We start from the raw sequence: 25,273 nt of genomic DNA on the forward strand, positions 1-25,273 counted from the left end.
TTCCGCCAGCAGGTGGGGGAAGCAGCAGGAAGGAAGCAGCCTGACCCGCACCCACCTTGGCGGAGCTCCCAGTGGGTCGGTTCCCTGGAACTACAGGCACAGGGATCCCCAAAGAGGCTGCAGCCGGGTTGTCCAAGGACTTCTTAGCTCCTGGGGGACTCTGCCCGTCCCCCTCTGGCCTCAACACCTGTCTCAATGGCTTGCAAAACTCCGTGCCAAACACCTAAATGCAGAGAATCGATGGCTTTTTAAGATTAACGGGTGGGCAAGAGGGGAAGAGCTGCTCCAGCCTGCAGTGCCGGCCCCCCGCCCCCACCCCCGGGAGCAGCACAGCCCTGACTCCTGGCCCCTTGCCCACGCTTCCCCCAGCGGGACATCTCCGTCCTGAGATAAATGACATCCCGTCACCTAATCCCTGAAAGCCTGCCAGAAACCCTGCAAGCACAGAGCCGACTGCACGCGCCCCTTCACCTGCTGCTCCTGCTTCCCTCGAGGTGACGGCCACTGGTCACTGTGGAAACACATGTGACTGCTCAGCCCTTTCTCTGTATAAAACATCTGGCTGCAATTCTTGCAGACATAAGTGCTCCTTGGCTCTGCCCAGTCTGCAGGGCCCCCATTTTGCTGGTTACTGTGGGGAAACATGGCAGGAGGGAAGAACGGGAGAATGGAACTTTGTCCCCATCACTAATTTCTCTTTGTTTTTGTTTGTTTGTTTTTAAGTCTGATCCACTGACAACTCTTGATGAACCCTAAGAAGTGGAGAGAGAATACCCCAATTCTTCATGGCCGGGTGCATACCTCTTCAGGACTGAAGCATCCAGAACTCGGTGACCCAGGCCCAGCACATGAAAGCCACCAGAGGAATCAGAGGGGCTGAGCACCCCCGGGCTGGGCAGGGTATGGCTTCTGAACTTACCATCCACCTGCCACGTTCTCCTCCTTCAGCGGATGGGGGAGCCGGTAGATATTTCCACCCTGAAGATGAAAATACATCTGAGCCAACATATTGGAAAGGAGGCATGCAAGAGCTACAACTGTAAGACTCTGAGAAGAAAGCATAGGTGTAATTCTTCGTGACCTTGGAGGAGGCACTGGGGCCTTGGATGACACTGAAACGAAAAGACAGAACTGACAAATTTGACTTCATTAAAACTCAGAACTGCTGTGCTTCAAAGGACACCATCAAGAAAGTGAGAAGATGACCCTCAGAATGGGAGAAAATCACTGCAAGTCACATACCTGACAAGGGAGTTGTATTCATAATACATAAAGAACTCCTATACAGCTCAGTAATAAAAAGTCCAATCAGCCAATTTAAAAACGGGCAAAGGATCTGAAAGACACTTAACTCAAGAGGATTTACAAATGGCCACTAAGCACATGAAAAGATGCTCAGCACCATCAGCCACCAGGGCAATGCAAATCAAAGCACGGCGATGTGATACCACATCACACCCACGAAGGTGGCTGGGATAACAAGCCTAGAGAGCAAGCAGTGTTGGTGAGGATTTGGAGAAGCTGGAGCCCTCCTGTATTGTGGGTGGGGACGTTAAATGGTGTGGCTGCTTTGGAAAAGTCTCACAGTCCCTCAGATGGTTAAACACAGAGTTGCCATATGACCCAGGAATGCCCCACTCCGGTATTTCCCAAGAGAAATGGAAACCTATGTCCACACAGAACCTTGTACACAAACATTCACAGCAGTACTATTCACACTGGCTGAGAAGTGAGAACAACTCAAATGCCCATCAACTGATGAACAGATTAACAAAATGTGACACTACCATACAGTGGAACATTGCTCAGCCATAAAAAGGAGCAAAGCACTGACAGGCGCCACAATGTGGACGAACCTTGAAAACACCACACTAAGTGTAAGAAGCCAGACTACAGAACGCCACGTGGTGTATAATTTCAATTATATGGAATGTCCAGAAGGGGCAAATCCATCGACACAGAAGGTAGATTCATGGTTGCCGGGGGCCGGGAGGGCTGGAGAGATTGGGGCCGACAACTAAGGGTGTGGGACTTCTTTTTTGGGGTGATGAAAACGTTCTGGCAAAGAGTGGTAACAGATGCACAACCTTGTGAATATACTGAACGCCACTGGAGGGTACACTTTAAAATGGTGAATTAAATGATACGTGCTGTTAAGAAAAAAAAAGAGGCAGCTGTGGGGAGAGGGGAAGGATGCTGGACCTCGGGCCGTGGTAAGGAAGAGCGCCCAGACCCGGTGCCAACCGCAAGGACTGAGCTACTACCACTCGGCAGGTGCCGGCCAGCGAAGGGACCGTGACTCCCACCAGGTGAGAGACGGCATCACACGCAGAAATATTTCCGAGGCGAGATCTCTACCTTTATATCCTCTGAAGAATTTAAGGAGGCCAATCCAAAAGGAAGTGAAAGGCAAAAAGCAAGCAAGCTGGAAAAGCTTCAGGGAGAAAATGTCTCTGACAACTCTAAAGACCTCATTCTCAGCTCTTTCGGGGGGTGGGGGTGACAGGAGGAACCACAATCTCTACGAACCTTCCTTCCGGCCTATCTAAACCTGTCCCGGAGGAGCCCCTAAGATGAAACACAATGCCTGCCCAACCAATAAAGGCGGGAGCAAGTCACGAATGAGACTCCGGCCCAGAGCACCAGCAGGTGTCGGGTCTCGTGAGGGAGAGCCCAGGTACCTGGATTCTGTTGAATATGGTCAGCTTGGACTTGGAGTCCTGGGGAGGCTCTGCCGGAGGCCCAGCCGACGAGAAGGAGGCCATGGCTACCTGGCTCGGGGAGGCCGTGCAGCACATATCCATTTTCACCTTCTCCTTCCGGAAGCCCGAGAAGCGCTGGGACCTGAGGTTGCCTGAGAAGAGCCTGTAGCCTCCGCCCCGGGCGCAGGCCTGGCTCTTTTCACCTTTTGTGGCCCCCAATGCTGTGTCATTCTCTGCCTGGGCCTGCTTCCCTGGGAGCTGGGCTCCGAGGGGCTCCTCCCCACCTAACTGGGTCTGCCGCGGGCCCCCGGGGGAGAAGATGTCCCCCAGGTCCAAGGTCCCTTTTGTGGATCTCAGCTGCTTGGCCAGAGAGGAGATGTCTGGATTGCCGGGAGGGTCCAACGATGAGGCCGTGAGGGACGGCGGAGCGGTGGCCACTTTGGGTCCTCCCTTCGAGTCCCGTCTGGTGCTGGCTGGGGAGGCCTCCCGGGGGAAAGCGGGCGTGATTTTCCTCCTGCGGGCTGGGGACCCCTCTGGCTCCGGGTTTCTGGGGCCAGCATGGAGAGAGTCGACAGGGGGTGCCGGCGGCGGGGGCTGCTGTGGCCATGGCCCTGGCAGTGGCTTCAGGGCGGCCTGCTTGCCCTCAGGCCCGGGGAGCTGGGAGAAGATCCGCTGGGACTTGGCGATCATCTGGAACACCTGCATCTGCTCATGGCTCACCAGAGACTCCTGGGACTTCAGGAAGAGCTGCCGGAAGAGCGGCGTGGCATCCGACGGGAGCCCGCTCGGCTTTTGGGCATCCTGGAGGCCCGGCTCCCCAGGGTTTTGCCATGAGAAAGAGTCGCAGTCAAACTTGCTTTTCTTGGAAACCCAGGAGTCGTCTTCCCCGCCGGCATATCGGGAGTCACCGGAGGCCTCCCCGGGTGCCTTCAGGAGCGTGGCAGGGAAGGGCAACGTGTCCTCCAGACTGGTGGTACCCGAGCTGGGCGGGGGCTCTCCTGCGGGGGACGTGCTGCTGGGCCCCGGGCCTGACTCGCAGCCCTCCTGGGACGGCACTGACGGGGCCTTGTGGACCATGAACATGTTGTTCCCTTTGCTCCTGGGGCAGCTGGGCAGGTTCCGGAGCCACTGGAAGTTGTGGCTGGCTGGCTGGGAACTGGCAGGCACTGTCTGGCCTCGGAACAGAGGCAGGCAGGCAGGCAGGGGGCCACCCTCAGGCCAGCCCTCCAGGGTGGGCGGCAGCGGGAGCACAGGGGGCTCGGACTCGGCTGAGTCGGTGCTGCCGTTCTCCACAGCTCTCGAGTGGACGGCCGTGAACATGGCAGCGGCAGGCTCCTTCCTGGGGGGACGAGGCTCCTCGGGAACGTCCGTGCCCAGGTTTCCGGGGGCCGCCGGGATGCCTGCCGGGGTGCAGGAGGAGGGCCCGGAAGAGGGTGCGCAGGGACAGGCCGCGCTCCTCCCCTCCCCGCCGTCTGCGGGCCCTGTGGCTGCTGGGACGGCGGAAGGAATCTTCTGGTGGACGATGCTGCTCACGATGCAGCGCAGGAGGTCTCGGTTGGGCAAGAGGGAGCCGGGGGACCTGGCTTCCGGGGGCGCCAGGGACCGCGGGCCAGCGGGTGTGGGCTGGCCGGCCGCCTCGTGAGCGTGAGGGGAGTCCCCGCAGGCCTCCTCGTCCGGGGGGGCCTCCTTCAGGATGCACAGGCCATGCTGCACCTCGTAGTGGCGGCGCAGGGAGCGGTAGTCGCAGTAGCTCTTGCTGCAGCCCTGTTCGATGCACACGAACGGCTTGGTCTTCTGGTGGGTGAGCATGTGCCCGGTCCTGGAGCCACACGGGAGGAGCAAGTCAGCAGGTACCTGGGCCGCTGCTCGCCGCGGGACCCCAAGTGGGTCCCCAAGGGGCAGTGGTGCATCCATGTTACCAGTCAGAAGCTACACTCGCCCCCCCATGAGCAAAGACCCAAGCGGCCCCTCCGAGGGCCAGGGCAACACAAAGGGTTCTCCTCTCCCCAACCTTTCAGCAAACCCCTTATTGGAGGGGGGGAAAAAAAATCAAAGAAAGGCAGACTGGCGTTCCCCAAAGTGAGTTCCCAAGGAACACCAGTCCTCCAGAGTTGCTCCCTGAGGACATGGGCTCAGCTGGCAAGGAAGTTTTGAAAAAAACACTCTTTGCTCCTTGGAGGTTCAGAGTAGCAAATTTAAGAGCCACACAGTACACAGACGTCTCTCTCACCTCCCATGTCTCTCAAACTTACTTGCCCGCAGAACCATCTATTCAAATAGCCCCTTTTAGCATCTCTGAGGACCAACGTTCTGCAGGATTCACTCGAGGAGATACTTACTGGATGGAGCACGACCCTTCCCTTAGCCAAAGAGTCTTTGCCTTCCCATAGCACTCCTCTAAGGACACACCTACCTGGAACCTACCCCTGGGGAAAAAAAATTTACAGATGCCCCATCAGTAAAAACTTTCTAGCAAACAGCCAAATGTGCCTCCTGTAATTTCTGCAATTATAAACGAATACGAATATGTACTACGTTTACGTCATACTTCCAGCTATGTTAACATATCGTAGGCATAAACAAATGAGTAAATCCCGCTCTAAGGTTCCCAACAGTCCTACCCTGGCCAGTCTAATCCCCATGGCACATGGGGTCATCTCCAGTAAATAATACAGCCCTCCCCCCAAAGCCCTTCTGAGGGGAGCTGCAGAGGACGAGTCGGGAGACCCAGTTTCTAGTTAGGAGCATCATAAAAATGCAAGGTCTTGCCATCTCCCACTGGCAAGTGTCTGGGTTTGAAAAAAAAGTCTGCCTTTCCAGCCTCACTAGCAAGAAAAGCTCATCATTTCCAAGATACTGAGAACAAAGGGAATTCTGGCTCCTAACTCTTACAATAGGCTTTATTTTTTTTAAATCAAGAGTTTTTTTTGTTTTTTTTTTTAAAAGGAGTTTAAAAAATACGTTAATGCTCCAATGCCAGGCATTTCAGAATCTCTCAGGCCCCCTGAGTTATTCCCACACACACTCCTCATGAGATGCAGATCCGTCCTCCTTGGACACCTGCCGGGGACTCCGAACATTTCTCTATAAAGTTAGCCCAATTCCCTGTATGACAAAATTGCCTTGGGAGTGAGCCCTTGTGTGTCTTGAAACCCTCAAGGGTCCTGCCTGCAATCGAAGCAGCGGTTTCCTCCCTGGTGTGAACATGGGGGCCGGGCAGAGGGACCTGTCCCCGGCAGAGCGAGCCCCACGGCTCGGAGGGCTGGCAGTGTGAGAAGAACGGAGGGGGCTTCCGCGCACAGCTCACAGCCATCTGGGGAGGAGGGGACCCCTGCCGAGGGCGGGCCTGGTGGCCTGGCAGGGGGTGTGAGGGAGATCCAGGAGCAGCGCGCCCATTCCCCACCAGCCCCCTAACCACACTCCTACATACAGGTGGTCCTGGCGCTTGAAGGCCTTGCTGCAGATCTTGCAGACGTGCTTCCTCTCCTGGCTGTGTGTCAGGTAGTGCTTGCTAAGGGAGCTGGCACTGCTGAACACCTTCCCACAGAGGCTGCAGTCCAGAAGCGGGTTCTGGGGGGAAGCATGCTGCCGCTTTCCTTTCCTGGCACTCCCACAGGTGGCCCTGCCTCCTTCATCAGCCTCCTTAGGTACCTTGAGGGCGCCGAGCCCCAGGTCTAAACAGAGGGAGAGAGCACAGGTTAGGGCCATGTGGGGACATCAGAGGGCACGGCCGAAGCACTCAGCGGGTCTCAGGGCTACAGCCCGCTGGGGCAGAGGGGCCAGGTCCACGCCCTCCAACTCCAGCGGCTTTGCGCACAGAGAAAAGGGGGAGGGGGAGAAGGGACCCCAGTCAGGCCAGCCCCGTGGGATGGCCCTTGGAGGGACGGTCTGGGACAAGGTGACCACTGTGGGCCAGGCTTTATGGTTAGACCATCCATGGCGCTCTCAGAAGGCCAAGCCAGAAAAATAGAATCCAAGACCTTAGCAAAGTACAAATCCTTCCTTGCAGCCAACTCCACTTCTGGGATGTTAAAGGAATAAATATAGATGTGTACAAAGAGGTAGCTGGTAAAGCAGTTAACAGTAGCACTGTGTTTCCTGTTAGAAACAACCTAGCATCTGACAAAAGGGCACGCAGGGGACCACAGGACGCTTTCAATGCTCTAGGGCACAGCATTTAAGATAAAACCGTGGGAAAATATCTGACGACATGAACGGATATTCACGCCACGCTACTCAGTGAGAAAACAACAATCTGTTACAAAACAGAAAAAGACAAAACAATTTGAATAGAAAACAAGCTGAGAAAATGGCATAGACTGGGAGGATTATGGGCCACTTCTATTTTCCTCTTCTCGTGTATTTGAATGTGTTTCCGTGTTTTCTGTATCTCTTGGGGTAAAATGATAAAAGGTATGTTACAAACCATTCACCTGGGGACCCGGGGAAGGGACAGGGAATGCTCAGGCGAGAGAGAAGCGGGGTCGTCAAGCATCTCAAGGGCCAGTGTGTGGGGAGGATACCGCCCGCTTCTGTCTTGCTCCAAGGGACAGAGATTAGGTTTGGTTTCATCCGACTAAAGAGAAGCAGATTTCAAATCACTGGACACATAGGGCCCATGGATGCAAGGACGCTGCGGGCTCCTGCTGTCCCCAGCGCCTGGAATTCCCTCTGGGCACTCGTGGTCACTCCACAATCGTCTGGTGGACAGACCAACTGTGGAAATATTCCTGCTCTTTAGATTGGTCTTCAAGATGGTTGGGACCACCTCATGAGATGGCAAGTTTAGAAACTGCCACTTCTCTTGGGCGCTGCGGGGGGGCGGGGGGGGAGGCAGGAGTGAGCACAGCAGGTGCAGCGTGAGAGACACTGCAGGAAGGAGCCTGGACTGGAGTCTCCCAACTCTGTCCGGCCGTGGGCCGTCTGTCTCTCAATGTGCCTGCTCTCCTCTTCGTGTACGAAATTACTGTGACAAGTGGTCGACTGATCCCAACAGTTTAAATGTGGAATAAGAGGACTCCCGTCGGAGAAGTCCTCAGTCCTGCTAAGCTACTTTAAAAATGCTCATTAAAGCAACTATTAAACCAGAAAACAAAACATTGTTCCAAAAAATTGGCAAGGACACTGAAAATCAGGCAGGGTCACCGGCCAAGGAAGCTGCCGGATCTTCACAGAACGCAGTGTTAGGAAAGTGTTATAAAACGGTGTACGTTCTCTGACAGGCAAACCTACTTGGTTGTTTTTTTTTTTTTTTCCTTAAGATTTTATTTATTTATTTGACAGAGAGAGAGACAGCGAGAGAGGGAACACAAGCAGGGGGAGTGGGAGAGGGAGAAGCAGGCTTCCCGCGGAGCAGGGAGTCCGATGCGGGGCTCGATCCCAGGACCCTGGGATCATGACCTGAGCCGAAGGCAGATGCTTAACGACTGAGCCACCCAGGCGCCCCAGGCAAACCTACTTGGAGGAATACGTTCAAAGAACTCATCTGAAAGGAAGCTCGACATGTAAAAAGTTGTTCACAGAAACACGAACACTCTAACGAGCAGGAATATGGTCAAACAGCATGATGGAGGATGGAGTAGTTTATGATGACAAGGGAATACCTCACATAAGAAAGCAAATATGCTCATTTGAAAAACCTCAAACCACATCACACACTTAATGCACCTGTTTTTCTGAGTGCCTTAACTCGTGTTTTCCAAAATCTATGTGCAGGAGTCAGGCTGGGGAGTTTTCCTGATGTGACTGTTCTCTGTTTGCTAAGTTTTCTTTAATAACCGTGTATTACTTTCCTAATTAAAATGAATACAAGTGTATGCATTTATATCAGCCTGAACTTAAGTCGGAGAAGTATAAGGAGTGAGAACTTGATAATGTACAGTGGACTCTTTATAAGGTAAAAAAAGAATTCAAGTTTAAAACACACCAGGGAAAGCTGAACTGTAACACATTTTGCAGGGAGGGACACAGACCCCCATGAAAACCTGGCAAAAGCTACAGTTTCTTTGCCCAGCAAAATGCGCACATATTTGCACTACCAGCGTTCTTCAGGTGGTTTCTGTGGCCGGGGTTGAGGACCCTAATTCTTGTACCTCCCACAGGCCTGGCCCCATGCCTACAACACTGCACATGTCCCACGATTCTAAGATTTCATATCAGCCATCGTTCCAACACGGTAACAAGGCTGAGCCCTTGTCTACTGCATCTTGTATGGAGACGGGGCTTCAGGAGTTTCTCATTGTAGCAAGTCTTCAGGACACTTCCTGAGCTGCTTATCCCAACTGACATTAACACCTGCTCTGCAGAGCCATCGTGGACGTGGCCTTCCGTGCAGGTGGTGTGAACATAACTATCAAAGAGCTCTAGCTCAGTTAACCCAACTAAGCAACTTATCCATGAAAAGAGTTAGCAAAAATTGAATTTGGGGCGCCTGGGTGGCTCAGTCGGTTGAGTGTCCAACTCTTGATTTGCACTCGGGTCATGATCTTGGGGTCGTGAAATCGAGCCCTGAGTTGGGCTCTGTGCCCCAGTGGGGAGTCTGCTTGAGATTCTCTCTCTCCCTCTGCCCCTCCCCCCCAAATAAATAAATAAATCTTTTAAACAATTTTAAAAATCGGGATTTATCTTGTAGGGGAAGCCTGAAAGCAAACCAAATGAAAATTGCACCAAGGCCTTTAACTATCCCATCAGTCCTCCTTTTGTTCCTCCACTGTTGGAGAGAGAGACTTAGAACTGAATTGATGGACGGTCTGGGATGAACCCCACCGATTCTGATGGAAATAAGCACTATCTGTCCTGTGCTCTGCAGTCCATGCGATGCTTTTACATTCCTCTCTTCTCTTGCTTCTTACTGCTGTTACTCTGGGGGGAAGCAGAGTGAGCACTCTCATCCCCCCACTGCACGGATAAAGACAGCGAGGCTGGGGAAAGTTAGCCAACCAGTGACAGACAGGATCCCAGGTCACTCTGCAAACATGAAAAGGGCCTCTGAGATGTAATCAGTAGGAAAATCTCCTGTGAACTCAAAGGTCTGCCCACACCACACACAAGATCAGGACATCCACAAATGGCCCAGTTTCTCAACATTATTCCTTAGGATCAGTGTTCTGTTTCCTTGACTAGGAAGTTGGAAACAATTCCCAAGTTAAAAAAGAAAGTGTCCCCTGTTCCCTATTCACCTGTGGAAGATAAAAATTTTCCTATCCAATCCCCGAGCCGGCCACAGGAGCTTTCACACAGCCCTCTGGGCCCTCGGACCCAGGTGGACAGCCTCACCTTGTAAGGAAGCCTGGGATTCCGGGTCTACGTACTCCTCCAGCAGCTTCACGGAGTCACTGTCCTTCCCTGAGTACAGGGACAGTGTGTCTAAGTTGTCCTCCAGTGCCTCGCTGGCCATGTCGGGCGTTGGGAGGCTGGGGTCTAGGTCCAAACCACTCAGGCCAGCGTAGAGCAGGTCTCGTGTGCTGGGACCCAGATCCCGGTTGAGGGTGTCGCTGCAATTGAGTCCCTGGCTCTCGGAAAATGAAGGGAGATGCATCTCTGGAGGGAGGGCACCCTCATCCCCGAGGCTGTACTGGTCCATGGCTCTCCACTGCCAGGTCTTGGCCAAGAGCTACTCTCCAGACAAGCAAGGCCGTGTAAGGAGTCAGGGAGGAAAAGCTCTTGGTGCTGTCTAATTCCTGAAAATGAATGAGGAGGAATCAAAATTATGAGATGGCAATACGGCGTGGTGGATGGAGCGTGGACTTGGAATTCAAATAGACCTGTGTTTGGGTCTGTTCTCTGCCACTTAACAGCCATGTGAACTTGGGCAAGTCACTTAAGCTCCACGAGCCCCAGTTTCCTCATCTGTAAACTGGGCATAAAAGTACCTCCATCATAAGGTTGTTGTAAGGAATAAATGAAAGGAATTCCGGCAACGTGGTGGACAGAACTGACCTCTTTCTCCAGCTATAAACACAGAGAAATATGACAAAAGATAATTTTTAATACACAGCCGAGCTCAGGAGACAGGCAAAACCCCATGTGCCAGCAACAATGCGAAAACACAAAGGCATCTCTGAGGCGTTGGCTCAAGTCGGCCAGAGGGGAAAGTCAGACTCAGATACTGAGCCTGTTGTCCAACACGGTGGCAACTAGCCATACGGGCCTGTGAAGCACTTGACACATGACCGGCCCAAACTGAGACATGCCATAAGTCTAACCTGCACACTGATTTTGGAAGACTTAGTACCAAAAAAAAAAAAAAAAAAAAAGAGTAACTTTAGTATGTTTTTATATTATTACATGTTGAAATGATAATATTTTGGATACAGTGGGTGAAATATGTGATTAAAATGAATTTCATCGTCCTCTTTTTAGTTTTTCAAGGTGGCTCCTAAAAAACTTTAAATTATATATATATGGTTCATATTATATTCCTATTAAAGAGCATTACCCTGGAGGCTGGGACCCAAGGTCCTAACAGACCTGGGAGAAAAGGAAACAGGGCCCTGAGCTTGCAGGAAGTGGAGATCTGGGACCTTGGAAGAGCCAGGCCATCCATGGGAAAACTAAACAATCAAAAAGAAAAACTGTGCACACGGGGTGCCCGGGTGGCTCAGCGGGTTAAGTGTCTGCTTTCAGCTCAGGTCATGATCCCAGGGTCCTGGGATCGAGCTCTGTATCAGGCACTCTGCTCAGCGTGGAGTCTGTTTCTCCCTCTCAAATAAATAAAATCTTAAAAAAGAAAAGAGGAAAAACTCTGCACACAAGCCTAGAGAAGTACCCCAAGAGTTAGGAAGAAAACAGGGCAATGAGAGACAACAAAACCTAGCATGAAAAAAGAGTAAGTCAGCTCAGGGCAAGAACAAACAAACAAGTGAAACTTGCATGAAGACATTTAAATTAAAAGCTCACTTGGAAGGGCTAAGCAGCAGAAGAAACAGTGCTGAAGAGAGAAATAATGAACTGGCAGAGCAATCTGAGGAAATCCCCCCAGAATTCAGCAGAGAGAGAGAAAGGAATGGAAAATATGAAGCTAAGACAGTACAAATGGAGAAGTAAATGCAAAAGAATAACACTGTCCAATAGGGGTTTCTCCCTAAAAGAGGAGAGAATACAGAAGACACATCTTTTTTTTTTTTTTTTTTTAAGATTTTATATTTAAGTAATCTCTGCACCCAGGGTGGGGCTCGAACTCACGACTCCAAGATCAAGAGTCGCAGGCTCCACTGACTGAGCCAGCCAGGCGCTCCAGGAGACACAACATCTTCAAGAGATATTGGTGGAGGAATTTCCAGAATTGCAGGGACACCAGGCTTAAAGCTCATAATTCCTGAAGGTACATGGTTAATGACCAAGCACTGCAAGGTAGAGCAGGATGAGTAAAAATGAATTCATTCCTCAACACACAATAGTAGAACTGCTGACCATGAAAGACAGACAGAAAACCCTACAAAAGACCAGAAAGAAGAGGCAAACAGTCTACAAAGGGATGAGGACTAGCTTGATGGCAAACATCTCAGAAGAGCGGAGGCTAGGAGACAAGGAATAACACCGCCAGCAGAAGGGCAAGAGCCGGCACAGAACTCAATGTGCAGGGAAACTAGTATCAAGAGGGCGCAACAAAGACTTTTTCAGACGAGGCATAAGAGGTTGCCCATAAACCTTGGCTCAAAGGCTAATATAGGTTTTGAACCATTTGGAAAAGAAAAGACAATGATTAACTTTGTACTTTACCTATGCTAAAAGAATCCGGGGGTAACTACCGGAAGAAAAGGAATAAACGATGTAACATCTGAACTAGTAGAATTTATCCCGCCCCCAAAAAGAGAAAAAAGACTCAAATGACTCAAATTAGAAATTAAAGCAGAAACAAAACCAGAAGGGATTATAAAAGATGACTATAAACAACTGTATGCTAACAAATAAGGTTAACTTTGAGAAAAATGGACAAATTCGTAAAAAGAGACCAATTACCAAACTGACTCAAGAGGAAACAGACTATCTGCATAGCCCTGTGAGAAGGAAAAAGACTGAGTCAGTAACTTTAAAACTTCCCACCCATGCCACCACAGAAACAATGAAAAAATCAACTTTATTGGAACTCTGGAAAATAGTCAAAGGTTTACTGCAAACAAACGACCCTTAGCAAGACAAAGGTGGATGAAACATGGTCCTGTGGCATTTTAACTTACTCCTATCTCATCCCCCAATCCCCCCCCACCCCCCCAGCAGTGGTTTTGAAGGCAGAAGCCACGTTCTGGTGTGGGCTCCTAGTGCAGAAGGGAGCAGAGACAATCTTGTTCTCACACAGCTGAGCTTGTCTGTCCTGACCTGTCAGAAGGTTCCTGAGGGGCTAACATGGAGGTCTTGCCTTGATTTTGCCTAACTTGGAACTTTCTCAGCAGAGAACAGTCACGGGGATGGCACTTGTTGAAAACATTAAAGGCAATATTGTACACCCAAAATTAATATAAGCGTATATGAATTATACTTCAACTAAAAACGCTCAAAAATTAAAAAATAAAAGCAATGAAGCAGGGCCAACAGCAGATATGCCACTGAAAGCCAGGAGGAAGAGGTGAACAGTGAGAGACTTTGAAGCCTAAGGGCTTTGAAAAGCTTCCATGCTGGCAGTTTCTTACAAAGCTAAACACGGTCTCACCATACAATCCAGCCATCACACTCCTTGGTATCTACCCCAGTGAGCCGGAAACGTATGTCAACACAAAACCTGCACACAAATGTTTACAGGAGCTTTATTCATAACTGCAAACAACTAGAAGCAACCAAGATGTCTCTCAATAGGAGAATGGATAACCAAACAAAAGTGATCCTGAATGGCACATATGTACAAAGGAATGTTATTCAGCAATAAAAAGCAAGGAGCTAGCAGCTTCTGGGTGGCTCAGTTGGTTAAGCATCTGCCTTTGGCTTGGGTCATGATTCTGGGGTCCTGGGATTGAGCCCAGCATTGGGCTCCCTGCTTGGTGGGGAGCCTGCTTCTCTCCCTCTGTCCTTCTCCTCCTCCTCCTCCCCCCAGCTTGTGCTTGCTCTCTGTCTCAAATAAATAAAATCTTAAAAAAAAAAAAAAAAAAGCAAGGAGTTATCAAGCCACAAAAAGACATGGAGGAACCTTAAATGCATGTTGCTAAGTGAAAAAAGCTGGTCTGAAAAGACTACATATTATATGATTCTAACCATATGGCATTCTGAAAAAGGCAAAACTATGGAGACACTAAAAGACTGGTGGTTGCCAGGGTTCGAGGGGAGGGAGGAGGGATGAATAGGTAAAGCACAGGAGGGACTTTGAGGGGAGTGAAACTACTCTGTGTGATTCATGTAATAGTAGGTACATGACATTATACATTAGCCAAAACCCACAGAACTACACAACACAAAGAGTGAATCCTAATGTAAACAATGGACTCTAGTTAACTAAGAATAAAATAAATTTTAAAAATAAAAACCGTCCACGTATTTCAAGGACTCAAGAATGCCATGTGCCCAGGGCAGGCACATGCTCAGAAAACACTTGTGAAGGCTCTAAGCTCTCACTTCTGGCTGCTCGTCGGTCTGTGTAAGCAGGAAGTGAAGGTGAAGGCAGAGGTGCAAACTCCCGCTGAGCGCTGAAGGTGTGTCCCAACACTCACACAGAGCACAACCACAAAGACCGGGACTTTTTTGGACTCCAGGCACTTAAGGAAATCTCTGCCAAATCATAGCTGACCACAGACTAACAGAGCAGAGACTTTGCTCACCACACATGACAAAGAATACAGTCTGCAAAAAGAGTCTGCAAAAGTTACTAACCTAACATTACAATCCATAAGCAGCAGCAGCAGCAACAAACCCTGGGGTAGGGGAAAGGAGAATCTGATTCCAAGAGTCACCACCACATTATAATATCCAAAATGCCCACTTTCTCAACAAAAATAATTACAAGGCAGGCACACAAAGTATGGCTCAATGAGAGGGCCCACCATGTCATACAAATGATAGACTCAAACAATATCGGCCTTTTATGTCTGGCTGCTTTCATGAAGAATAGCATTTTCAAGGTTAATCCACATTGCGGCATGCATCACTACTTCATTACTTTTTATCAACGGACAATACTCCACCATCTGCATATAGCACATTTCCTTCAACCATTCATCTGTTGATGGGTATTTGGGCTGTTTCCATTTTAGGCTATTATGGATAATTCTGTCCTCACCTAAACATTTAGTAAATGCCTGATGACTCACTGGTAACAAATCTGGTGGATCCTAGAGTAACTGAAGTTTGGGTCTAGATTCCTAGGCTATTGGTTTCTACTGTTTTTAAACTTTCCATGTTGAAATATAATAGAAAAGCTGTGCCCACAACATCTGCATTTCACGTCATGCATCTACCTGCATGTCTGTGTGGAGCCTATTGGGGGAAACTCAGAAGGTGAATACAGGCCCACAACAGTACAACTCTGAGACCCAAGTGAGTTCTAGAATTCAGAATATGGGGTAAATCAATGAAAAACACTGTATTTTAAGTAACCTTCAGTGGGTCTGGCAACCAAATCACTATTTCTGCATCGAGACTTGTGACGACTCAGAGTAAATGGAATAAATACTATAAAGAATAACATGTGAGTTCTGGTTTGCCCACCAAATGAGGTCTGCGACACCATGGCATTGTCCGAGTTTTTTGGGTTTTTAAATTGCAGAGAAGGGAGTGGGGACCATTGAAATTTATATTCTGAGGCAAAAAGAATTTCTCTGCCAATTCTGAAGTTCCTTGCACAGTGTTGCAATAAGCTCTCTTTAGCACTCCAAAGAGGAAAGAAGCCATCTCTTTCTTCATATTCCAGTAATAAAAACAAGCTAATAAAATAGAAAGCACTGTTCAAAATAAACATGAAGCAATATTTAATAAAATAAAATATGAAGCATTTTCTCCTTCTCAGGCATCGCACTAAGAGCTTTCCATGCATGCATTCACTCCCTTCTCTCTACAACCCAGAGGTCGGTGCTGTATTACTTCTGTTTTACAAAGAAGGAAAGGGACTGACTGACTCTGAGATGCTAAGTAATTTGTCCAAAGTCACTTGTCTAACAAGGAGTGGAGCCAGACCTTAAACCTAGATATTCTGACTTTACAGCTTGTGTTCTTACCCACTACACAATACTAATTCACCATAAATAAATTTACACTGCGCTGGGTGCCTGGGTGGCTCAGTTGGTTGGGCAACTGCCTTCGGCTCAGGTCATGATCCTGGAGTCCCAGGATCGAGTCCCGCATCGGGCTACCTGCTCAGTGGGGAGTCTGCTTCTCCCTCTCCCGCTCCCCCCTCTTGTGCTCTCTCTCAAAAAAAAAAAAAAAAAAATTTACACTGCGCTACACCAATTAATCTAGAAAGCACAAAAGGTTCTGGATAGGGGCAGAATTCCCCACAGGCCAAATCACCTGCTTTCCAGCATACTCCCATAGTCCACAGAACAAACTGGTCTCATTACCACCTGGGGCAGGCACGCCCAAAGTCCAAAGACCATGTTTTGATATTTACATCCTTTTCCAGTTAGTAAAGCAAACCCCCTCTTCAGCCAATATTGAACTTGTTCTTGTTCTGTCAACAGATAAATTCAATTCAACAAGTTTTAGCACCTTCTATGTACAGGGCTCCCCACTAATCCCTGTGGGGCCGGGTTTGTGGTCCCCTGGAACCTTGCAGACATTCCCAATTCTTTCCAAGAATTTTATAATTTTGTGCTTTCACTTGGAGAACCACCTAAGAGAAGAAAATCAGTCTATGCAGATTACTGATTTACTACCTTATAACCCAGTACTACCATTTGGTTTCAGTGCCTGGGGTATGTTTTAATTGCACAAATGCCAAAAAGGATGATTTTAATTGCCACAGGCTAATGAGAAGAGGACAGAGGTGGATTTAGTTCATAATAATGCCTTCGGGGTCACCTAAAAGCCAACAGACATCGTGGTACAAATGGAGGTCTTGCTGCAGTTGGAACTGAGGAAAAGGACAGGAGACCGGAGACATCACAGGGTCTGCCTTGGGCAAGATGTTTGTTTCAAGAAAGCTGTTCGGTCTCAGCAAAATAGCACCCCTCCCACTAAACTCAGCAAAATAGCACCCTTCCCACTAAACTGATGTTTATAATTTGAATTACGCTGGTTTGGTTGCTTTGTTTTACATTTAATTTGCAAATTGATTTTGGCTTTATGGGGCCACAAGAACTGTAAACTTTAGGAACATATGCCTTGTTTTATCATCATTTATGTCTTGTTTAATAGTTTAAAAAACAATTTCAGCCAACGCTAGGGATCTGAAGCAATTTTAAATTTTTTTTTTTTTTTTTTTTTTAAAAAGGTCTGCCATTCTATGACTGGTGGGAGCAGGAGGTAGGCAGGGATTCTCCTGTGAAATGCCATGGCCTCTTGGGAAATTAGTCTTCCATACGTTCTAGCCTGCAACAACAGGCACACAATCCGGTAAATAACATTTACCGAGCCGTTGTTTGGATGGAAAGGAGGCAACAATCTAAACACTTACCACCTCCATAAAGAGGTTTTATTTCACCACAGTTAATCTGAATATTTTTCTATTGGTTATCAAGTCGAAAAATCTGTCCGACTTCTTTTGGACAGAGCAACGCTGTCCAAAAGAACTTTGTGTGCTGATGGAAACGGTCTAAGTCTGCACAGTCCGAGGATAGCCGCCAGCCATGAGCAGCTGATGAGCGCTTAGAAATGCAGGAGATACAACTGAGCAGCTACACTATGTATTTTACTGAAGTTTCACTGAATGTAAATGTACCTAACTACAAGTGTCTGGCAGCTCCCACACTGGACACTCACGGCAGACCTAGAGATTTCTCACTGAAGTAAGGCTTTCCAACTTCTATTTCAAAATCTTGGAAAAGAGGTGCCTGGCTGGCTCAGTTTGTGGAGGATGTGACTCTTGATCTCCTGGCCACCAGTTTTAAGCCCCATGTTGGGCGTAGAGTCTACTATAAATAAATAAGTCCTAATATTAAAAAAAAAAAATCTGAGGCTCTGTCAACGGCAATAACAATTTTTTTTTTAAAGATTTATTTATTTGAGAGAGCGAGAATGAGAGAGAGTACATGGGGGGGGGAGGGTCAGAGGGAGAAGCAGGCTCCTCGCCGAGCAGGGAGCCCGATGCGGGACTCGATCCAGGGACTCCAGGATCATGACCTGAGCCGAAGGCAGTTGCTTAACCAACTGAGCCACCCAGGCGCCCGCAATAACAAATTTTAAGAGAAGCCTTGCGATCACAAGGGAAATCATGGGCTGGAGCTGAGAAGTGCAGGTGCTTTGGACAGAGCAGGCACTCTCCGGTTTGCCAGAGCCCCCACCAACGCCTAATCTCTCACCCCCTCCCGCCTCACTCATTTATATGCCCTGCCAGGCCCCCCCGGAGACCTCTTCCCTTAGGACCCTGATTTGTGCAGTTTCCCTTGACCAACCTCTCTCTACGTAGATTTACCGAATGAAACCCTTCAACTGCAGGCCTAAGGGGCCCCTCCCAACATACCAAGTCTGAGACTACCTCTCCCTCCTTCGGAACTCCATAAGCACCTGTCAGGCAGGCCATGTCACACTTAACCCCAAATGGTCTTGGAGTCTCATGATCTCTCAAGTTCTTCTGGTTTTCCCCAGACTACAAGCTCTAGGATGCCTGTGCCTCTGCCTACGTGTCCATATTCCTCACAGCCTCTTGTCTGGCACAGAACTAACTCCGATCAAAGAAAGCTTTCTGCATTCCTTTTGCAGATGTGTGACAAAATCCCACTGTGCCACCTCCTTTCCTCTTTGAAAAGCCCCAACCTACTCTTCTGTCTGCTTTTCTTTCTTTCTTTTTTTTCTTTTCTCCAAGCACCATCTTCTCCTTTCCCTCTCTGTGTCAGTGTTACCAGGGAGAGAGTGATCACGTCCGAGTAAGATCAGACTGCTGGAAGCTGGGAAATAAGAGAGACTTGCAGCTTCTACCCCAACTATGCAAATTCTTTCCTTGTTTTCCCACTCCAAACATTATTGCAACTATAGGCGTGTTTTGTTTGGCCTATGCGGTGTCTTTCTGCGATTGCGTTCGTCACCAACATTTTTTTTAATGGGGAGATTTCAACTAAATGTATTAATTTCTGGCTTCTCTTGAAAATTGTTAGATTTTGCATTTCCTGATAGTTATCAGTAGGAGAGAGGTGAGGGACAATTGCCATCTCCGAAGAGATGTTCCCACAGTCCTCACTTTCTTCCTCCCTGGCCCCTATAATCATCATCGTTATAAATATCAACAATAGCAGCAAATACTTCTCAAGGCTTTGTCATGTGCCAGGCACTCCTAGAATCACTTATGGATCATCAGATTCCCACAACATCCCTTTGAGGCACATCCTCTGTTCTTTTTTTTTTTTTTTTTAAGATTTTTATTTATTTATTCATGAGAGACAGAGAGAGAGAGAGGCAGAGGGAGAAGCAGGCTCCCAAGGAGCAGAGAGCCCGATGCGGGACTCGATCCCAGGACCCTGGGATCATGACCTGAGCCGAAGGCAGATGCTTAACCATCTGAGCCACCCAGGCGCCCGAGGCACATCCTCTGTTCTTAACCCTATTTTACAGATGAGGTAAATAAAGTCCAGAGAAGGTAAGTAACTTGCCCAAAATCAAGGTTAGGATTCAACCCCGGGTAGTCTGACGTCAAAGCCCTCACATGTAACCACTCTCTATCCTAGGATTCCGCACCTGAGCCTGGGACTCCTGCCCCACACTCTGCACCTACTTTCTTAAGCTGAACAACCAAAGGACACTCCCTCCCCCAGCCATGGAACCAATATAACTTTAACCAGAAGGTTAACTCATCTCCTCTGATAAAGAGCAGATTTATACCTTACATCAGGAAAGAGAAAGAAGATATGGGGGAATCAGATGGCTAGGACTATGCTTTCCAGGAAAATTTTTTACACAGAATTAACTAAGGGAGGAAAAGAGACCTTAAAGCTTCTCATTCCAAAAGCTGATCCTAGCATAAAATGCAAATAAGCATTAAAATCTAGAACAGCAGTTTTCAAAGGGAGGTGGATGGGGGTGGGGAACCCTGGGGTCCTCAAGAGTCTTTCAGGGGAGTCTTCAAGGTCAAAACTATTTTCATAATAATATTCAGACATTATCTGCCTTTTTTACTCTCAGTGAAACTTTCCAGAAGCTACAGGGAATACCTCAAAAGGCTGAATGCAAAAGCAGATATGAGAGTCCAGATGACTATAAAAGCGTAAGACAAGGCCACTATTCTCACTAAATTTTTTGTGTTCTGAAATACAGTCTTTTTAAAAAAATTTAAAAATTAGTCAATTTTGTTAATATATAATGTTTGTTACTGTTATTTTTATATGAATAAATAGTTTTAAAACTTATTAAACTTCCAATACACCAAATATCAGCATATATAGTTCGCATGCACAAACTCTCTGGGGTCTTCGATGATTTTTAAGTATAAGGGGGTCCTAAGATCAAAAGTTTGAGAACTGCGGCTCCCAAGAGGAAAAGTCCTGCATGTACACACACTGAAAGAAACCCTAAACCAAATATTCCAAAGTGGTGGCCAGCCGACATGTTTTTGTAAGGGCTTCACAGTCTTTAAATGCCTTTTAAAGTCATTGTCACCATTTAAAGATCAAAAGGTTTCACATAAAGACAGTGTTCTGGTCCCTTCTCAAAAAAAAAAAAAAAAAAAAATTAAGTTCTGGCAACACTGTCCTGGCATTTCCACTCGGCCATTTCCACAGACTGGTAGGTATCACTTAGATGGGAAACACGATCTTTGGTTCACCACACTGCAGGCCTTTAACTGCCTGTACCTGGAGGTATCTAAGTTGCTACCCTAAGCCAGAGGGGTGGGGGGGAAAGCATTTTTGCAACCAACGATGAAACATACATCAATTTAATAAATGTCTGCATTCTTCCAGAGAAGTCAACATGCACTATAAATAACCTTTTCCTTATCTGATTTCCCCAAAGCAGCAACTGGTAATGGTTTCACCATTCGCACAGAGACTCTTGGATCAATTAGAAACCCTTTTGAGAAAGAAAGGAATCCATCGGACAAAAAAAGGTATCTTTGGACACGGGCAAAGGGAGAAAACTCACCAGGAGAAGAGCAAACGAGTGAATCTCCAGGGAACTGGAGGGCCCAGGTTAGGCCCCACAGGGAGGGGATTCAGGTGATCGTCAGACCACTGGCTATTTCCTCCTGGAACTCTGGGTAGTAAATTCAGGACACTCATCCAACTTCTTTTGCCCTGAAAGCAGGTGGTGGAAAGGAAGAGGCATTCAGAACTTGGGTCCCCAAAGAAGCAAGCACACAGGTGTGAAACTGGCAAAGGGGCAATTTTTGGAAGAAGGAAGAAAGCAATACTAAATTGGGGAGATCTAGATGGGAAAAGGGGTTTTGTTGTTATGGGAAAGTTATTTTTTTCTTCTTTTTTTTCCTTCCTTGGGAAGGGACCTGGAGGGTTTTGCTGGGGAAAGCCTAACTGGGGTGGGACTGGTGATGAAAAGGAATTTTTGCTGAAGAGGCAGGAAAGAGGGTTGGAAAAACAAATACTACATGAGAAACTGGAAGAACTGAGTTGGTCTGTTATCAGTGGAAAGATACTACAAAAACGGGGACTCTTGGTGAGAAGAAACAATTTTTGCTGGAAAGTGATCCTGAATGGAGAAAGAATCTGGAAAAGAAAAAAATATATATTTCTATATGTATATATATATATATATTTTTGCTAGAGTAAGTTCCTAAAAGGAGGGCGAGGGGTATAATCAAAGAAGAGAGGAGAGATTTTTGTTTTTGCTGGAAGATCCTAAAAAGAAACAAATCTGGGTCCCCTATTCAGAAGAAAGGGGATTTTTAGCAGAAGGCCTGGAAGCGAGGGCGAATGCAAGGCCGCGGTGCAGAAAGTGCGGAGGTCGGTAGGGCCCCGAGGCGCGAGCTGGGGTGCTGTGAGGGGGCAGTTGGGGCCTGCGGGGTGGGGGGAGGAAAGATAAAGGGGATGCAGCGGACCAGGGGCCCCTGAGGAGAGTCTTCTCCAAGCGGGAAAGGGCTGCGGGGGTGCAGCAGGGCCCGGAGCTGTTGGGGTGCAGAAGGTGCGTGCGTGACGCGGGGTGAGGGGCGCCCGCCGCGCCTGCTGCGCTCCTCGAAAAGGAGATGGGCCCCCTAAAAAACAAATATATAAACGAATTAGATTTTAAGGGGGGGAGGGGTTGAAAAGTGAGGAGGGGCGGGGAAGGGGGGGTAGGGAGGAAAGGGAGGGGGCAGGGGCAGCAGCAACCGGGTTTTACCCGCCCCGGGGCTCGCGCGCCGGCCTTGAGCCTCGCGCCTGGCGGGCCTCCCAGCGGCCCCCTGCCTCCCTCGCGCCGCCCGCCGGCCGGGCGCGCACGCGCAGCCCGGCCCGCCCCCGGAGCGGCCCGCTCACCCGCGGCGTGGGCGCGCGTGCATGGCTGAGGGTCGCTTCACGACGCCCAGGACGGCCTCGCGCGCCCCTCGCGCCGCCCGGGCTCCCGGCGCGTGCCGCCCGGCGGCGAAGTCTCCGCAGCTATTGGGCCTCCGCCGAGGGGCGGGGCCACGCGAGGGGCGGGGCCACGCGAGGGGCGGGGCTTTGATGCGATCAGGTGACCAGCGGCGGGCGGGAAAGGAGGCGGTTGGTGGCCATTTTGCGGGGAGGGCCGTTGAGGGCGGGAGAGTGTCAAGGCGGAGCCCGGGAAGGGGTGCGGGGGGAGGGGCCGGCCCCCCAACACCCGCACACACACGGGGGCCTAGAGTCCGGCGGCCCTGGCCATTGTTCCTGGAGGGCGGCTTTAGAACGCAGCGGCGGGGCACTCGGGCTCCCTGCGGCTGCTCAGAGCTGCGGTGGCCCGCGATGGGGGCTGCGAGGGCGGGGGCCGCCCTGGCCGGGTCGTGGGGCCCAGCGAGGCAGCCCCGCGTGTTCCCGAGGCAGCCGCGGCGTGAGCAGGAGCCACGGAGACCTGCCCTGTAGTGGGTTGGGAAGATGCGGGGCTGCCTTGCTTTGGTGTGCCGGCGCCAAGCCGTCTGTGGGTCCAGCTCGGTGCTGAGCCGTGTTGAGGGAGGGGTGGAAACGGGGTGAGCAGTGGACGGGGGGTGCTGACTGGTCAAGGAGTTTGAACCCTGGAACAGCTGAGACGGGGAGTTCATTCCCTAGAAAGGGAACGCCGAACATCTATGGACACGAAGTAGCTTTGCGGTTGCCTGAGGGTGGGAATGGGGATCCATACCTGAGCACGAGGGGGTCTCACTGGGGTGATGGAAAGATTCTAAAAGTGAGTTACGGCGATGGTTGTGCAACGTGGTGGGTTTACTAGAAATCCTTGGATTGTACACTTAAAACGGGTGACTTTTATGTAAATTATACCTCAGTAAAGTTTAGTTGATTTCAAAAATGGATCCCTGGGGTAGACAGAACAGAGAGGAGAAGAAAAAGACCGGCGTTCTACTTTTGGATTCCTTTGTTCAGCAAATATTTATTGAGCTGCTTTCTGAGATAGAGCAGCGTCTGAGTCAGACCAACATCCCTGCTCTAGCTTATGTTCTGGAGTAGTGCTGTCGCATGAAACAATACAAAAATGTGAAATTAGCTTTAATAATTCAACTTAACCCAAAATGTTATTTCAATATGTAACCAAAACAAAATTTTTAATGTTGCTTTTTTTTTTGGAAGTCTGGACATCTCAATCCAGACCCGTCACATTTCAAGGGTAGTCACAGGTAGGTAGCTACTGGTTCTGGTACTGAACAGCATACCTCTAGTGGGGGACAGGCAAATACATTTAGAATGCAATGTGGAAAGAAAAAATAAGGAAAGAGGATGGAGCTCGTCAGAGGATACTGTTTGATACAGGTCAGTGAAGGTCTTTCTGGTGAAGTTACACTGAGCAAAGACCTGAAGGAAATGAGGAAAGGAATCTATAAAATATCTGGGGGAAGAGCAAGTGCAAAGGCCCTGAGACAGGAGGATGTGGATCCATTTAAAGAACAGCAGAGACCAGTGTGACTAGATCTATGTGAGTAAAGAGTACACTAGGGACAGATCATATAGGCCTCCATAAGTTATGCAAAGATGGGAATTAAACACCTGCTTTCAATTGAGGAGAGATGTTTCATTTATTTAGCAAACATTTAAAAATAGAGTTTCAGCAGTGTGATCTATCCCCTTAATGGAAATAGGAACCCTGGTCACAAGGTGCGTGAGAGTTTAAAGAACAGGACTTAAACTCCTGAAATAAATTGATATCTTCCAGTCCTCTGACAAACACTGAACACTTTATGGACAAAGAAGACACTTGCAACATGTAACACAAAGAATTAGCATTCAGAAATTATTTTAAAAGACTGCAAATTAAAGCAACAGCCAAATTAAAGAAAGAAAAAAAAGATATGAAGAGACGCTTCATCCCAGAGGAAACCTATGAAAAGCGGCCGAACCACAGTAACAAGAAATGCAAGTTAAAACAGGAGGTGTCATGTCATGTCCACCAGCATGGCAAATTTTTAAATTTTTCTATCAGGTAGAGCAAGGAGAACTCATACAGTACTCATAATGGGTAAAATTGGGACAGTCACATTGGAGAACAAATTCGACTTATTGAATACAATTAAAGATGTAATGTATCCCATGCCCCAGCAAACCCAGGGGTTCATTGTAGAGAAACTTGACTCATATACATTAGGAGATGTGTACAGGAGTAATCATAAGCAGCAATGCTTTCACAGCCCCCCATAAGCCTGGATTGGATGATCCTAGAACAGAAAAAGGACGTTAGTGGAAAAACTACTGGAATCTCAACAAAGACTGGAAGTCAGTTAGTAATGTATCAATGTTGATTTCCTGGTTTTGAAAATTATACTATGATGATGTAAGAGGCTGACATCAGAGGAAACCGGGTGAAGGGTGTATGGAGGTGTACATCTTTCCAACTTTCCTATAAATCTAAGATTTTTATCTACAGGATACTGGAAAAATTATGATGCATTTACTCAATGGAATATTATACAACTGTGAAAATTAGTCAATTTCAGTCACAACAGTACAGCTGTGTTTTCATTTACTTACAAAGTTTCAAAAGAGGCAGAGCCAAACAATGTAGAGTTAGGGACACAAAGATGTCCCTGCAGATGATGATTATTTTTTTATGTAGGTTCCATGCCCAGCAAGGAGCCCAATGTGGGGCTTAAACTCATGACCCTGAGATCAAGACCTGAGCTGAGATCAAGAGTCAGACACTTAACTAACTGAGCCACCCAGGCACCCCTGTGGATTATTTTTTTTAACGATAAGATAACACAAAGATAAGATAAACACAAAGTTTAGCAAAGTAGTTACCTCTGAGGGGTGACAGAAGGGAATGAAAAGGAGGAGGGCCCACAAGGAAACTTCAGAGGAAATGGAATGTTTTCTTTCTTAAATTGGGTGGTGGGACCATGGCTGCTCATTTCGTTCTTATTCTTTATATTTTATGCATGCATATATGTTTATATTATATATTTACATTATATACGTGTG

General features: G+C 48.4%; 1 protein-coding gene across 1 annotated transcript in view; it reads right to left on the reverse strand.

Annotated features, from left to right (window-relative positions):
• ZNF541 (zinc finger protein 541) overlaps positions 1-10,372 on the reverse strand; it is a 33,182-nt gene extending 22,810 nt beyond the window's left edge. Inside the window, exons 1-6 of the mRNA XM_081807213.1 lie at positions 9,978-10,372; positions 6,133-6,376; positions 2,682-4,521; positions 920-978; positions 472-631; positions 56-223 (exon numbers count right to left, since the gene is read on the reverse strand). Of these exons, the coding sequence (XP_081663339.1) occupies positions 56-223; positions 472-631; positions 920-978; positions 2,682-4,521; positions 6,133-6,376; positions 9,978-10,284 (2,778 nt within the window). The 5' untranslated portion in view covers positions 10,285-10,372. The remainder of the gene's footprint in view (positions 1-55; positions 224-471; positions 632-919; positions 979-2,681; positions 4,522-6,132; positions 6,377-9,977) is intronic.
• Between the last annotated feature and the right edge of the window lie 14,901 nt (positions 10,373-25,273).

This window comes from Leptonychotes weddellii, chromosome 16 (assembly GCF_054177405.1).
Source record: "Leptonychotes weddellii isolate Sample4059 chromosome 16, ASM5417740v2, whole genome shotgun sequence".
Classification (NCBI taxonomy): Eukaryota; Metazoa; Chordata; class Mammalia; order Carnivora; family Phocidae; genus Leptonychotes; species Leptonychotes weddellii.